Source organism: Cavia porcellus, unplaced genomic scaffold, assembly GCF_034190915.1.
Source record: "Cavia porcellus strain 051 isolate PalLab524CR breed Dunkin Hartley unplaced genomic scaffold, mCavPor4.1 scaffold_7, whole genome shotgun sequence".
NCBI lineage: Eukaryota > Metazoa > Chordata > Mammalia > Rodentia > Caviidae > Cavia > Cavia porcellus.
The window spans coordinates 97,869,307-97,885,240 of record NW_026947490.1 but is presented as its reverse complement, the minus strand read 5'-3'; the positions used below and the strand labels follow the sequence as shown (position 1 = coordinate 97,885,240).

The 15,934-nt window shown below is 37.1% G+C and overlaps 1 protein-coding gene across 1 annotated transcript in view; it reads right to left on the bottom strand.

The window, feature by feature from the left end:
- Positions 1-15,934, bottom strand: part of Cdc40 (cell division cycle 40) — a 42,696-nt gene that overhangs the window by 24,883 nt on the left and 1,879 nt on the right. Inside the window, exon 2 of the mRNA XM_003466046.5 lies at positions 8,508-8,594. Coding sequence (XP_003466094.1) covers positions 8,508-8,594 — 87 coding nt within the window. The remainder of the gene's footprint in view (positions 1-8,507; positions 8,595-15,934) is intronic.

Below are 15,934 nucleotides of genomic sequence, written 5' to 3'. Positions count from 1 at the left end.
ACTTCTTGTAAAAATAAATGGGTTAAAAACTACCAAAACACATTATTATTATTATTAAAGTGTTAATTTAATGCCATTATAAAAATATTTGGAAAATCCAAGTTTTTTTTTTGTTTTTAAATGTAATTAAAAATGAGTCCCACTTTGGATACAGTGAATGTAAAAAAGTATTTGTTATCTGAACCTGGGGAGTCCCACTCTCCTGATGAAATATTTTGACATTAGTACATCTCTAGTCAATAAACCATCTTTCATATTATATATTTATAGAGCCACAAATACAAATTATTTATCTTTCCTTAATCAGTATGCTTTTTTTTTTTTTTTAATCAGTTTTAGCTTTAAGTTCACCTTGTCTGCAAATAGGATCGCTATCCTGTTTTTTTCTGGGGTTCTGAAACATGAAATATTGTTTTTTATCCTTTGATTTCAGCCTGTGAATTTCTTTTTGAGTTGAATGTGTTTCACGTATCAGCATACTGTAGCTCTTGTTTCTTGATCCATTCGGTCATTCTGTCTCTCTGTTTTTGTGGTGCTGGGGATTGAACCCAGGACCTTGCACATGGAAGGCAGGAACTCTGCCACTCCACCCAGCCAGCCAGTTTCTTCTGACTGAAGAATTCAGACCATTTGCATTGACAGTTGATGTGTACTGACTTATTCTTGTCATTTTATTTTCCTGTTGTTGGTTCTCTGTCTTTCTCCTCTCTTTAACTGGCTGTCTTGCCTGGTAGATACTTTCTATTGGCATTTTTGGGATTACAGTCTTATTTCTTTCTTTCTAAAATATCCTTCAACATTTTAGAGGCAAGGCTTGAAGGTCACTACATACTTGCTAAGGGAAACTCCAAGATGAAAAGATAACAGTCATAAATATATAAGCACCAAATCAGATGCACCCAACTATATAAAACAAGTATTAATGGACATCAAAAATCAAATAGACATTAACACAACTGTAATGGGAGACTGTCACAAATAGAGGAATCAGACAAAAAAAATCAACAAAGAAATATCAAAACTGAACCAAACCTGTAACTAAATTGACTTGGTAGATGTCTACAGTGTTCTAACCCACAACTTCAGAGTACACACCCTTCTCAGCACATGGATATTCTCCAACAGACTATCTACCAGTCCACGCAACATGCTTAAGTAAATGCAAAGGGATTACAATTATCCCATGAATATTACTGGACCATAGTGCAATGAAACTTGAAATCAATGGCAAAAGAAACCACAAAAACTACATAAACACATGGAAACTAAATAATCTATGGAACAACCAATGGGTCACAGATGAAACTGGAGAAGTACTTAAATGATATATATCTACAATTAAATAATGCTGATCCAACACACTGGAACATGTAGAAGGTAATCCTAAGAGAGAAATTCATAGTGGTGAATGCCTGTATCAGAAAAACAGAATGAGTGCAAATAAAGAACCTAATGCTGAACCTCAAACTTATAGAAAAGTGCATCCCAAAGTTTGTACAAAATTAAAGAGCAGAAATCAATGCATTTGAGACTAAGAAAACAATAAAAAGAGGCCCTGAAGAGTTGATTCTTTGAAGATTAAATAAAATTGATAAACTCTTAGCTAACTGTATCAGAAAAAGGGAAGAAAAGACTCAAATTCATGGAATTAGGAACGAAAGGGTGAAATCCTAACAGATTCACTGGAAATTCAGAAGATCATCAATATATTTTGAGAATTTTAATACAATGGAAAACACAGAAGAAATGGACAGATTCCTAGATACATATGAATTACCAGAGTTGACTCAAGAGGATATAAAAATTCGAAATAACCCAATATGAGTCAATGAAATTAAAAATTTACTAACAACAAAGAAAGTCCAGGTCCTGATGAATTCTACAACAAATTTATAGAAGATTTAATGCCATTATTATTCCTCAAACTCTTTAATGAAATTGAAAGGGAAGCAAGACTCCTCAAGTCATTCCTGGAAGCAATACTTGGTATCAGACACTCTTGTAAATATTGTGTTGTCTCGCTATGAGAAACTAAAAGTATAAATAAGAACCAAAATGAATAATAGATACTATGAAATAGGAAGAAATTGTTCAAAAGGAAAGGGGAAGTAGGGTGGAGGCAGGACGATAGGAAGGAAGGGAAAAGAAAATGAGAAAAGAAGGAAAAAATGGGGTCCAGGAGGTTCGCTCAGCGGCACAAGCGCCTGCCTACCAAGTACGTGCAAGGTCATGAGTTCGATCCTCAGCACACACAACAAAATAAAAAAAATGGAAACAAAGCTTAGTAAGTAAAGGAGAGGGGGAGTTAGTGGGGGAAAAAAGGTACTAAGATATATCATATACAGGTACAAATTCCCTTTAGTAAATAAGTGTAGGGAGCCATGGAAGCTGGAGGTTGATCACATGTGTGTGACTAAAGCAAGCAAGCCCAGAAAAAAGAGACCAAAACAAGCCATGTAAACAAGGTGGCCCAGCACCAAGAAGGCAGGGCCCCAGGCCTGCCAGGCAAGGGGCTGCTGGCCGAGGCGCTGAGACTCACATCACCCTGCCCAGTGTATAAGTCAAGGTGCTCCAGGGTGAGCAGTTCCTTTCCTCCCCTCAGGGGAAGGGCTCCACCGCCCCCAGCTTTGTCTTTTTAAAATTTTTCTCATCCTCTCCGGTCCTTAAGCCCAGGAACCTCAGGAGCTACACTGGGTAGTGGCAAATATGCTCATTATGTGTTATCTAAATGGTACCAATAAACTCCATAACAAAAAAATTAAAATCTACAGTGCTCTTATTGTTATTCCCAGTTATATATACTTCCAATATATTTCCAATCTCTGTGTTTACAGGTAATTGTCCATTTTGAAAGGAGACTATGATCCCCATAGTCTTATTTTATTATTAACATTTCCTAAAAATGGAATAATTCCTCAACAGGCTGTACATATCATGCATTTAAAAAGAAAAAATTCTCAGTGTTAAAGACTGCACTTTCTATACAAATATAGATCCATATATTAAACCTAAGTGTATTTTACGCTTAGTGAGATACCTAAAGCAATCTTAAAATTTAAATGTGCTTATGTTTTACTTATATTTGAGCTGAGACAACAAAAAGAAACCTTCTAATGCTACAGAATGCTAGGTGGGAGAAGGGTCCATCCATTTCAGGCTCATCTTACCTGCATTGCTACTGGCAGTTATTGGGCCTAATTTCAAAGACATTTATGACAACAGAGAGAGGTGTGACCAATTTGGGACTCAGATCTTCCCAAATACTCAAAAAATGTCCTGATCTCTGTGACCATGCAACTGTGTTAGTGTTGGGGGCTGAAGAACAAAACAAAGTATATAAATGATACACGAAACTGATTTCCAAATATTTCTTTTCAAGTTTTAGTAGCTAAGTTTGAGTTAATTTGAGTCTAAGTGTTTTATAATAATAGATATGAGTATATAACATCTATATATGACTATACATTCATAAATACATATTTATAATATATTTAAGGTATGTTTAGATAACATATTTAAGGTATGTTAAAGGTTTTAGCTAAAATGATTTTGAAGTAAACTATAGTCAATTACAACAGTAATGTCCCTATATAAAATACATATATGTAAGGGAGAAAATATTTGTAAACTATCTATCTGATTAGGGATTGATATCCAAAATATATAAGGAATTCAAACAATTTAATAGCATGAAACAAACAAATAAACTGACTAAAAATAGGCAAAGGATCTGAATAGAAATTTCCGCAAAAGAAAATCCAGCAATAGAATATGTAAAAATGTGCAGCATCAAAATGAGATTATCATCTTACACCTGTTAGAATAATCACAAGTAAAAAGAATAAAGAGTATCAAGTGTTGGCAAAGACGTGGTGAAAGGGAGCCCTTGTGTATTGTTGGCAGGAATGTAGTTCAGACACTGGGCAACACTGCATGGAGGGTCTTCAAAAAATTGAAAGCAGAACAATCATACCTAGAAATTCTATTTCTAGAAGTAGATCCAAAAGAAATGATAGCAGTATGTCAAAGAGGTATCTGTACTCTCATACTCATTGTGTAATTATTTACAGCAGCCAAGATACGGACTCAATCTAAACTCATCGTTCCTAACAGATGAATGGCTAAAGAAAATGTCTCTTTCTCTGTCTCTCTTCCCTTCCTCAGCCTCAAATCCTATCATCCGTGATAACAAAGACAAACCTTGAGCACAGTGTGTCAGTCAGGCACAGGAAAACACTGTGTGCCTTCACTTCTATCTGCAACGGAAAAAGGTTCAAGAAGCAGAAAACAGAAAGATGGCTGGCAAGAGTGGCAGTATGGAAGGGTGACAGGCAAACTGGGTCACAGCACACAATTTCTGCTAGAGACAAGTTCAAAAATTTATTGTGCAAATACAGTGACTACAGGTAACAACAATGTACTGACTGCTTGAAAATTGCTAAAAGGTCTCAAGTATTCTGACTATAGGTATGCTGACTATGAAGTTCTGTACGTGAATTAGCTTGACTTATTCATTCTACAATGTACACGCGTTTCAAAGATTTCACACAGTTATTAACATGTGCAGTTATCTGTCAATTTAAACAAGTAAGAAAAACATACTGATTCAGTTCATTACAAAACAAAAGATGTACACATTACACACCAAGAGAGTTAAGCATCCTCACAGTTTTCAACTGCATGAAGTAGGGATTTACTCAGAGTTAAGAGAAATCCATTTTTAATTTGTTTTTATTTTTTGTGGTACCGGGGATTGAACTCATGACCTCGCGCTTGCTTACGCCACTGAGCTAAATCCCCAGCCATTTTTAATTTGTTAAGATGCTGGCAGATCGGGCTGAGGATTTAGCTCAGCGGCATAAGCGTCTGCCTTGCAAGCAGGCAGTTGTGAGTTCGATCCCTGGTACCGGTAAAAAGAAAAAAGCCAAAAAAAAGATGCTGGTAGATAACATCAAAAGATGTGGTATTATAAGGATACGGTTCTCAAAAGTTTTCACTGGACAAAATACTTGAGAATCACTATCTTAGCAGTATATGATAGGAAGTAATAAAATATATACTAGTGCAAGTGTACTATATGAAACTATAACCATAGGTTCACTTAAGGAAAAAGTCAAATTATAGATTTTAGTTAAAATTTTCATTAATATTTATAGTAGCCATCAATGCTGAAAAATTTATATATAAATTTAAGGTCAGAAGAATCTACTAACTGAATTATTTTCTACAAATAAGGCAAACATCTTCCAAATTCAATTTTATTACTCGAATAATCTTGCAAGACATAAGGAAAGTTTAAATATTACTCGTGTAAGAAAATGTCAGTAGTGCTGATTCTATAACTTTGGGCCTCAGTTTATAAAATAAATGCTTTATTTTGTAGGACTTTTGAAGTTCATTCTAGCATTCATATTTGTAGTAATCCTACTAGTTCAATTTTTAACAGTAACAAATATTTTTCACTTAAATTTTACATTTTTACTCTAAAAGTACTATTAGTTTAAGGAATTCGGAATATTTCCCAAGACCTAAGGGCTTCATATGAATTTAGAAACACTAATAAGCACACTTTTCTCCATGTAAATTTGAAAAGAATTGAGTGAAATGAAAACCACCAGAGTAAAGGGTTGTTATGTCTTCTAGTTCTATCTATAATTTGAGAAAACTCATCTGAGTAAAACAGGTAGATGCTTTGGAAGTCCTTGGTTGGAAAAGGGAACAATATTTTACAAAATAAGCTAATTTGTAGAACTAGCAAAGTCAAAGGTGTAAGTGTGCGCTCTGCAAATTCCACAGTGGTCTTGAAACTGGTCTTTGAGCGATAGAGATGACTCCAAACTCTCAAAACATCACTGTGGGCAGTATAACTGTGAGAGTTGGTTTCCTCAATATAAATTAGGGATAAAAGTATCTATTTCAAAGGGTTGTAGTGAGAAGAAAAGCCATGTTAACGCCTCCACATGGTACCTGGCATACAGTAATAAACAACAGTTTTAACTTACTAGACTACCTGGGCTCTCTTCTTTCCTGCAAACCCTTACTGGAAATTCAGTTTGCTTGCACCACTGGAAGAACTTCAGAAATCTACAAGACTAAACTCTTCACCTTGGTTCCCAAACTGCCTGGGCGTACAGAGCACCCTCTGGTCTCATCTCCTGATTCACCTCTGTCAGGACGGAGGCACCCTGTTCTTCAGGCTTCCTATGATTTCCCCAGAGCTGTTCCTTTCTGCCTATAATCTGTCTTCATAAAAGCCTACTCAGTCACTAATATCAACAATACAAACTACCTACTGTGTGCCACAGTCTCCTAATACAACACGCACTATCTCATTTATCCTTAAAACTCAGTAAAGTAGAATTTTTTTATTTTTACATTTGAGAAAACTAACAATATCCAAGATCACATGAGAGCTATTATGGAAGTTGTCTAACTCTAAATCTCACGTTCTTCATCTGGATTGTCAACCCATTTCAAATACTGCTACTTCTTTCAGATGACTTCTGCTTCTCTTTACAATTTCATATAGAAACTTTCCATAAACTTGAATATTACCGTAGAGGCATCATAAGAAATAGTCTAGTCTCTTATCTTAGCATATCCTTTCTGACAAACACTACCTTCAAGAGAGGGGTTATATCTTGTTTTTAATAGTGGATCCTCAAAACACAGTAACTTGAATTTATAATCTAGCCAAACTGCTCATGAAAGTTGCTTTTCAGATTTTTGCCAGGTGATTCAGATTCTAGTTATAAAACACAGTTTATAATGTATTATATCACAGATAACTGATTCATCTGGCAACCAGGAAAATTATAATCTTGCTTCTCTTTTACATCTCATCACTCCTTTTTAAAATTGTTAGTAACTATGAAACTGTTCCTAACACAAACTTTGTGCATATAAGGTGAGGCTCATTAACAGGAGAAAAAGAACAATAGAATACTAAAAGACTGACTATAGAGAATGGCAGTCCTACTGCCTCATCAATATCACCACAAAAATTTTAACTTTTGAATTTTTCTTGAGAGTTGTAAAAGTTATAACAGTAGTATTCTAGTTACATAGAAACTTTCAAAATTTAAGAACAGATTTCATGGGGGGTTGGGGATTTAGCTCAGTGGTATAAGCACCTGCCTGGCGAGCGTGAGGTTGTGGGTTCAATCCCAGGTAACAACAACAACAACAAAAGAATAGATTTTATGGAAAGTAAGTTGCTATCAAAGAATGTTATACTACAGAATTTAAAATCTTCCTATCTTCTGAATTCAGTAGCTCTGCTAAGGCTATGCTGCACAGTTTAAGGGCCAACTCTTTTTTTTTTTTTTGGTACCAGGGATTGAACTCATGACCTCGCACTGACCAGGCAGGTGCTCATACCTCTGAGCTGAATTCCCAGCCCCTAAGGGCCAACTCTTAAGTGACTACTGAAACCTAGGCAGGACAAGTATAAGGCATAGCTCTAAGGTTCTGATATATCATAAAAAGGATAATTACTATGTCCTACAAAATGAAAAATACTGAAAAAGACCTCATTTCTCAACAAAATACAGAAAGATATAGCTCCTCACATGGATCACTAATGTGCTCCTTAAAGATCCTGCTTTTATTTATTTTTGGTCTATAATTATCTTTTCTCCTTTTTTTAAGACAGGGTCTTGCTATGTAGTTCAGTCTGGCCTCGAACTCACAATCCTCCTACCCCAGCTTCCCGACTGCTGGGATTGCTGGGCTGCGGCACCACGCTCAGCTCTATGATTACCCTTCGTCTCTTTTTTCATGAATCAAGTAGTTTCCAAATGTAATACCTCGAAATGTAAGTTTTCTACAAACTTTCCCAAATGAACAATATTCAAAGGTCTTTCCTGTGTAGTGTAGCACAGGCTTGAACTCTCAGGATCCTCCTGTCTTGGTTTGCAGGGTGCTGGCTTTACAGATTTGTGCTACCACATTCAACTCAAAAATATACCTTAAATGCCAGTAGAAATAGTTTCTGCTTCCTACCCCATTTAAAAATTTCTTCTATCACATCTATTACCAAGAAAAAAGGATACTGTACTTTATTACACTCAGAGCATTGACTATTTTCAAGTACTATGTATGTATAACATTAAATACCGTGTTAGTATTTGTTATTAAATGTTTCATAATATATTTTGTATTGATGCTAATAAAATTTTTTTCTTTACAATTATAATATTCTGTTAATGCTGAGAGGAAGGTATCAAACAAGTTTACATCTAAGAATCAGATTATTTTCAAATTTCATTTTTCTGAAGACAGTTCCATATTACTAGACATTTGAATGTGTATCGATAAGCAGTTAGTATATTTTTAAAATATTCTCATAAAACACACTAGTTAAGTTCTGGGAGACTGGGAAGATGTATTTTCTGAAAGCTTAAATATACTTACATGAGAAAACTTTTAAAAGCTCAACGACTGTTGACCTACCTACATAATTTCAAATACTTTAGCAAAGAAAGAACTTTGAAAAGCTTACGTACCTCGGGAGCAAACATAGTCTCATAGGTAGGATTATACTGAACTTCCTTGACAGCAGGGTCAAGGTGAACGCCAGTCTCCAAGTCTTCCTAAAGAGAAAGCAAAAGAATTCAGAAGCTGTGCCAGCTTTATAAAATACCAACTGTATGATTATTTGTACCATATGATTAATTCTAATAAAGATTAATAAAAGTAGTGTGTATAAATAATGTATAGGCAGTATTTAATGTATAAAAATTGTTTTCTTTTCAAGATACTATTAAAAATTTAAGAATTCTATATAATACTATATAAAGCCTTACAAAACATGGTTTAACTCTTCAATTAACTCGAAAGACTGATCCTCTAGTTCCAAATTCGACATAGGTACTCCTTTTTATTTAGTAAACCTATTCAGGTGTGTAACCAGATGGCACACTGTTGGATACTGCACAGGACACAAAAGGAAGTGACAGGACTTGAATCTGCTAAACCTAAAGTTTGATGATCCATGTCAATGCTTCAGTCTTCTTAAATTCAGTCCCCAGGATAATGCACAGAAAAGTCTCATCTTCACTGAAGAATCATTGGCAGACTATTTTCTGTAACATCACCATTTACAAACGCATCCATTTCCAAATTACTGTCTGCAGCGTGGACTTCCTCCTTGAATCAAGGGACTTGCACATAACTTTTCTTCCAGGATGTCCAACAGACATCTCAGATTACTCCTAGTGGTCTCTGTGCCAATGAATCTAAATTAACAGCAATTTATATTCTTACAGTTAATCAGCTGAGAATCTCTGGAGTTACCCTCGATTATTTTGTCTTCATATTCTATGTCCCATCTTTTCACATACATCCAAAATTCAATCTCTTCTCATAGCTTCTTATATCTACATTACTTTAATAGCTTTTTCACTAGCCTGACTGCTTTTTGCCCCCCCCCCCCGTCTCACTTCACAGTGCGATTTTCTCAAGATTATGTTGCAGATTATGCTACTTCTTTGCACTAACCCCATTAGCTTCACCACTCAAAGTACAGGCCTAACAAAGGTTTCCAAGGCACAGTACAGTTGTTCTCTGGAAGTAGGTGCATTTTCCTAAAGCAATTTGCAGGGCCTTTTCTTCTTTCCGTATTATCCTGATCGAGAAACTGCATATTACAAACACATTAATTATAACTGCTTTCCTTTTAGTTAGGGCATTCAAGTTATGAATGTTTGGAAAACTTTAAGAAAATTACATATCATGTATAAATTCTATTTTAGTAGTGTTGGGCTTATGAAATTGCTGTCATACAATGACGGACTTGAATGTAACTGGTTAAGAATTTATCCTTCGTGATCTGCCCCAGCCGCTAGCAGCCTGTCTTCATCCAGGGCTACACCTGTGCTCAGTGGTACATCTGCCATTCTCAGAAGAGGCTAAAGCACAATCCTCCTCACGAACGCTGTTCTTACTCTTTTGTGTTTTTGCAATATTCTTCCCTTAAATATCCACAAGGTTGTTCTCTCCGCTTTTAAGTCTCTGCTCATGTATTCTGCTTTCCTCTCACAATGCTTTACTTTTCTTCACTATATTTACTATCACCTGACACATATATTTGTTTGTTATCTATCTCCTTCCACTAAAATGTAAGCTTTTGCTAGGCACCAATATACAATCAATCCTTAAGACTACTCCAATCTTACTGTCATCTTTATTTTGTTGGCTGCTGGCTGATGGTAGGACACATCCATCAGCAGGATGCAAAGGCACTGTAAAGCAACATTGCAAATTTTGCAAAGCAGATGGGATTTCACAAAGTCAAGAGCAACACTACAGAAGAAGCAAAGATACCGGCCAAGAAAGCCCAGAAGAAAATAATAACAGAGTCACAGTTACTGTACCAAAACCTTACTACTCTTCAAGATCTTACAACAACTCTTTTACCAAAGCGAGCTATTTTTTAACTTGTTAGATAGAGTCCATCTGATATGACTTCCTTTAACTTTGCCTCTAGTTTCAAAGTTATCTTTTTATTATTATAACTTCAATTACGACTTGCAATTTTTTTTTCCGGCCTTGACCCTATGCCTGGCCTCTGGATCCTCATATCCAAGTACCCTCTGAATTTCATTATATATGGGTATCACAACATCAAACACTGTGCTACAGAAGACACCCCACTCCATGGCGCACCTGTACTAACACACTAGGTACTGACTCTTACTCTCCCCGAGAATACTTTCCCAGCAGTCTTCCACCTACCATTCTTCCACACAAAACTGCCACTGTCCTAGCCCATGGCTTTGTAGTAGTCAGGGGTGGCGAGGAAACAATTACATATAGGACACGGAATTTATATGATAGTCACCCAGAGTTAAATATGAGAAAGTGCACGATATCTGTCCACAACACTAAAGACCTAGAAAATCCAGCTGCAGGCCTGGAGCCCACAGCAATGTCCTGCTGAGTCCGGCTCAAGACCTCGAGCTCACGACAATGCCTCCCGCAAGTCCAACTGGAGGCCTAGAGCCTACAACGACTTATGCAAGTCTGTTCTATGGATCTGCACTGGAAAAGCTCAAAGGTCAGGGGTGGAAGCTAAAAGGTCTATCTCAGTGAGGTGAAGGATCTGTGCCAGTAGGCTGAGGGTTCTACACTGGAGCCAAGAAGCAACACTCAAAATAACCAGGGCTTCCCCGAAAAGCCATCCTCAGTGAGGTCCTGGGCTCCTCCAAAGATGAAAACAGTTGAGTACGTATGAGGAAGCCAGCATGACAACTCCTGGAGATGAAACAGCACAGTCTTCCCCTCTGGAGTCAGGAAGTGATGCTCAAAGTAAGGACCAGAGCTCCCCCAAAGTGAACCACAGCCACGTTCAACGACAGGTCCAGAGCTCCTCCGATGATAATGGCCAAACTCTTATTGGGGAAACTAGCCATGACAAACTCCTCCCCAAGAACCAAACAGCAGCAACAATTTGGAGAACCCACAATGCTACGCTCTTCCTCTCCACATCTCTTTTTTATGCTGGTAACCTTCCTTAGGTGGGCCATCTACACTCAGCACCACGCTGATTCAATTCAGCAGACGTTACGGTGACCACCAGGGCAGTTTTTAATCCATAACAGGCTTCATCGTATCTTGCATGCCCAGTATACTTTCCCCTTGACTTGTTTGCTTTATCCACACTTTAGCTTGCCATATTACACTGATGGCTGCCTTGTAAAAAACTGCAAGCATTATGTTTTCAGTGCTGCTCGCAATGTTTCTGACTTCAATCACAGGCCTCTACTTTGTTATCTCATAATATACCATCTTCCTGATCCATCTCCTCCTGCGGCAGGAAATCTGCTCTTTTGTTGACACTCCTAAGTAGTGTGTTCCTGACAGTACTGGTCATATAGTATTTGTTACACATGGCTTTTATTTACATTTCATATTTTTATTGCCTATTAGAATGCAGGGCATTTAGCACATGTTCAACAAATATTTGTTAAATTAAGTAGAAGAAAAGGCAAATCACAGAAAAATTAAGTAGAAAACTGTTTTTCTTTATCCTTAGGAAGACACTAAGTCAATAATGCAATCACAGTACAAAAGGAAAGAAGGGAACGGGAGAAACACATGAGAAGGAAGAGAAATGAAGGTCTGGTTATCCTGGAGAAAGTGAAAGGGTACTACCGCATAAAGAATTGGAAGGTTTGCTTCTGAAAAGAGGTCTGTCTCTGAGAGGAAATACAGGTATTTGGAGATGTAGGGCGTGATTGGAGTCAAAACTGATCTTTGTATTTTCTTTGTATTCAAGAAATAGGCACCTTCATAAAGCACTTCAGATTCATTTACTGACTCAGTCAATACTGTGAGCCAACTGTGTCCAGTACTATTCTAGACCCACAATGGACAAAAATAACTGTCTTTGTGGAGTGTATATTCTAGTGGGGCAGACAATTACAAATAAATAAATAAAGGGTGCTATCTACACATTATTAAACAAGAACAGTATTAGAGGTCTAACTTGAAACAAACCATAAAACTCATTGGCGTAGTGACTAGCTGTATCAGTCAAGGTTTTTAGTTGCAAACAACACAAATCTATACAGGTTGATTAAATAGAATTGAATCCTTATGACTTTTTCTTAGAATTGCTATGAAGGATAGAGATTCAGCTTTGAGAAAAAGACAGAAATACCGGACAAGTATACAGATGAGACAATTCAAAATCAATCATATCACTGACTAATCCAGCTGGGACACAATTTACTATTACTGCACATCATTACTAAAAGGCTACCACAGACACTAAATACTGGCTATCAAAACACTGACTTAAGGAAACAGAAAATGCTGGCCATCACTGCCATTTAAGATCCTCTTTCCTTTACTTCTTTTTGGACTAGCTATAGAATAGAAAGTTTGGGTGACTGCATCTGTTTGGCTGAGCCTGTTACAGTCTGAGACTGAGATGAAAGGAGCTTGGAACAAGAGAATCCGGGTTTTCACCTTGTGCAGACGGGGTAAAGCAGGCATGTTCTTCACAGTGAGACTCCTACCAAGGAAGGAGGTGCAAACACTGAAAGGTTGACAACTGCCTGTCAGCCTACAATGCATACAAGAATCTTCACTGATCAGAGACAGTCTTCTGCCTTGAGCTCAAAATTGAACCCGTTACTGTAAAATGAAAAAGTTACAAATAGCTTACATTGCATAAAAACTAAACCAAGTGTTTTTTCCCCGTATTATTCAACTTCTAGTGACAAAATTGGATAGAATAAGAGATGTAGATGGAAGCACACCTCCTGATGGGTTTTTTTTTTTTGTCTTTTTCCTTTTTATCGGTACCAGGGATCGAACTCACGACTGCCTGCTTGCAAGGCAGGTACTTTTTGCCGCTGAGCTAAATCCCCAGCCTCCTCCTGATGGGTTTTATAGGGCACAGTTGCTAGAAACACTTTACCATGTGGATTATCAGATCCTTTCAATCAAGAGTATTTAAAATACTGTAAATCTGAATTATTTTGAATGGCAGTATTAATTATGAGATATCGACTTTTAAATATAAATACAATTAAAAAATCCTTTAAATAAGCAACAACAGTGACTAATACATAATATAAATAGACACCAATCTCTGGCTGTTAATAAAAGTACAGACCTAACAACTTTCCAGAAAATAAAAGGTTGCTAATTTTACATTTAATTAGAACAACTTGGACAAAGCCACAACTTTGATTTAATACCCCTGAGGAGTTCCCTAACAATTAGGCATGCAATTGGGATTACCAAAGAATTATAAATGATTTCTACTTAGTTTTAATTAGTCACAAAAGGGCTGGGGATTTAACACAGTGGCGCAGCGTCTGTCTGGCAAGTGTGAGGTCTTGAGTTCAAGTTCGAGTACCAAAAAAGAAAAAAATTAGCCATAAAAATTCAAGTGCAGTAACTAAAGGAGACTGTATGTGTTAAATAAGTTTAAATAGTTTATCATTTCATGATTCAAAGTTATCTGAGAACAATACTAAACATTTCTTTGCTAGTTCTTTTCATGTTGTCCTGTACATAAATAAGAAAACAGACATGAAATCACAATGTAAACTGTAAAGCAGATCATTAATTAATCACTATTAGAAAGTACTTATCAATTTATGGCATAGATTTTCTTTCTTCTCAGAATCTGGAAATTAGTTGCAAGTAATAGAAACATTTCTACAATAGAAACTTAAGATACATGAGATGAAAGAATAGAAATTCAGATAACGGTATCTTTGAGTTTGGCCCTTAACAGATGTAGAGGAAAAGTGATTTAAATTCAAAAGCTGACAAATATAAATAACTATGCTTCAAACTTAGAGACAGAATTTAAGTCAGGTGTGTGTGTTTTTATAAGTTTAAAGGACAGTTAATAAGCAACCCCTGAAACCAAAAGAAAAAAGGGTTCATCCCATTTCTCAAGTGGCAATTTCTTTTTGTGCTGTTTTATTTTGGAGACAAGGTCTAGCTATGTACTGTAGGCCAGCCTTAAACTCACTACATAGTCCAGGTTGGCCTCAAACTCATAATGATCCTCCTCCCTCAGGCTCCCAAGCGCTAGGATTGTGAGTACGTATCACCAACCAGGTGCTAAAGCAGTAATTTCTTAGGTGCAAAACCTGACAACACTGTATTAAGATAAAATTTTTACCAGACCATAGTTACTGTTACACATTTGCAAACAGAAATATGTAAAAATAATTGGAGTTCCAACATAAGAGCAAAGTGGGACTAAAATAATATGGGATGCAACTGCTGATGGACACGGAAGGAAATGCACCCTGAAGATGAAGGCTAAGAGTCTGGGAGTCAGAAGGTGAGGGATTTCCAGGCGAAACACTAGCATGTGCAAAATCTTGAGGGGAAAAAAAATAATTTGGCAGGTGTCCCATACTACATAAGGAACTTCGAGATTCTCTGATAGGCAGTATGGTGTCTTGGGGAAGGGAAGCAACCTGTGAAATCAGAATTTAGAAAGAACATTCTCGGTGTTCTGTAGAGAAAAGAATGGGGTACGGAACTGGGAAACAAAACAAAGGAAGCAGAAAAAACGGTTAGAAAGCTATACATTCGTCTCAGAGATGATGAGAACCTGCACCAAGGAAAGCAGCTGAACAGGAAAGAGACATTCGATGAACACTGCAGACAGAGGACACTCCACCCAAATTCACACACTGGGAGAGAAAGGAAAGTCAAGAGTAATTCGTGGGACAGACTAGGGAACTATGAAGACTGTGTTGATGAGTACACGGAGAAGGGATTGATCTGGGGGAAACTACGAGGCAGAAACTTTACAGCCAGCTGAATGATCAGCTTTAGGGCTCGGGAAGAAGCCAGAAGGATGACCATTCTGTTCTTGGCTTGCACAAATGGGCAGCTTGGGAGGTCATTCATTCAAAACGGTAAAACAGAAAGAGAGAGAGACAAACTGTTAATCTTTCACCACATCGGATTGGACATATCCAAGAGCCATCCAGGGAGAGATGGTTATTGGGACTTAAGTTAGCAAGGAGTTTACAATTGGAAATAATGATAGCTGACATTTAATTTGTTTATTGTATACATAACAATACTAAAATTGCTTCACATGTTTTATGACAATTTTTATAACTCTAGAAGATACAAAGCAGTGTTAAACCTCTGAGAAAGTTCAAAGCTGAGGCCAAATTGGCCGAGAGTACATTAAGTGACTTATCCAAGGCCACCATGTAGGTAAGTGCTTAAGGTAGTGTGAACCTTGGAGTCTTGATTTAAGCCTGTGCCAAACACTTCACAGTGGCCACCTGAGACTCTGAAGATACAGGAGATTCTGTGCAATGCAAAAAGCACTCAGGGCAGGCCTGGGAAACACCAGTACTGAAGGAGAGTGCAGAATGGGGGACCAGAAGGCTGAGGACAGCCCATGCATATCAAAAGAACAGAACATTTTGAG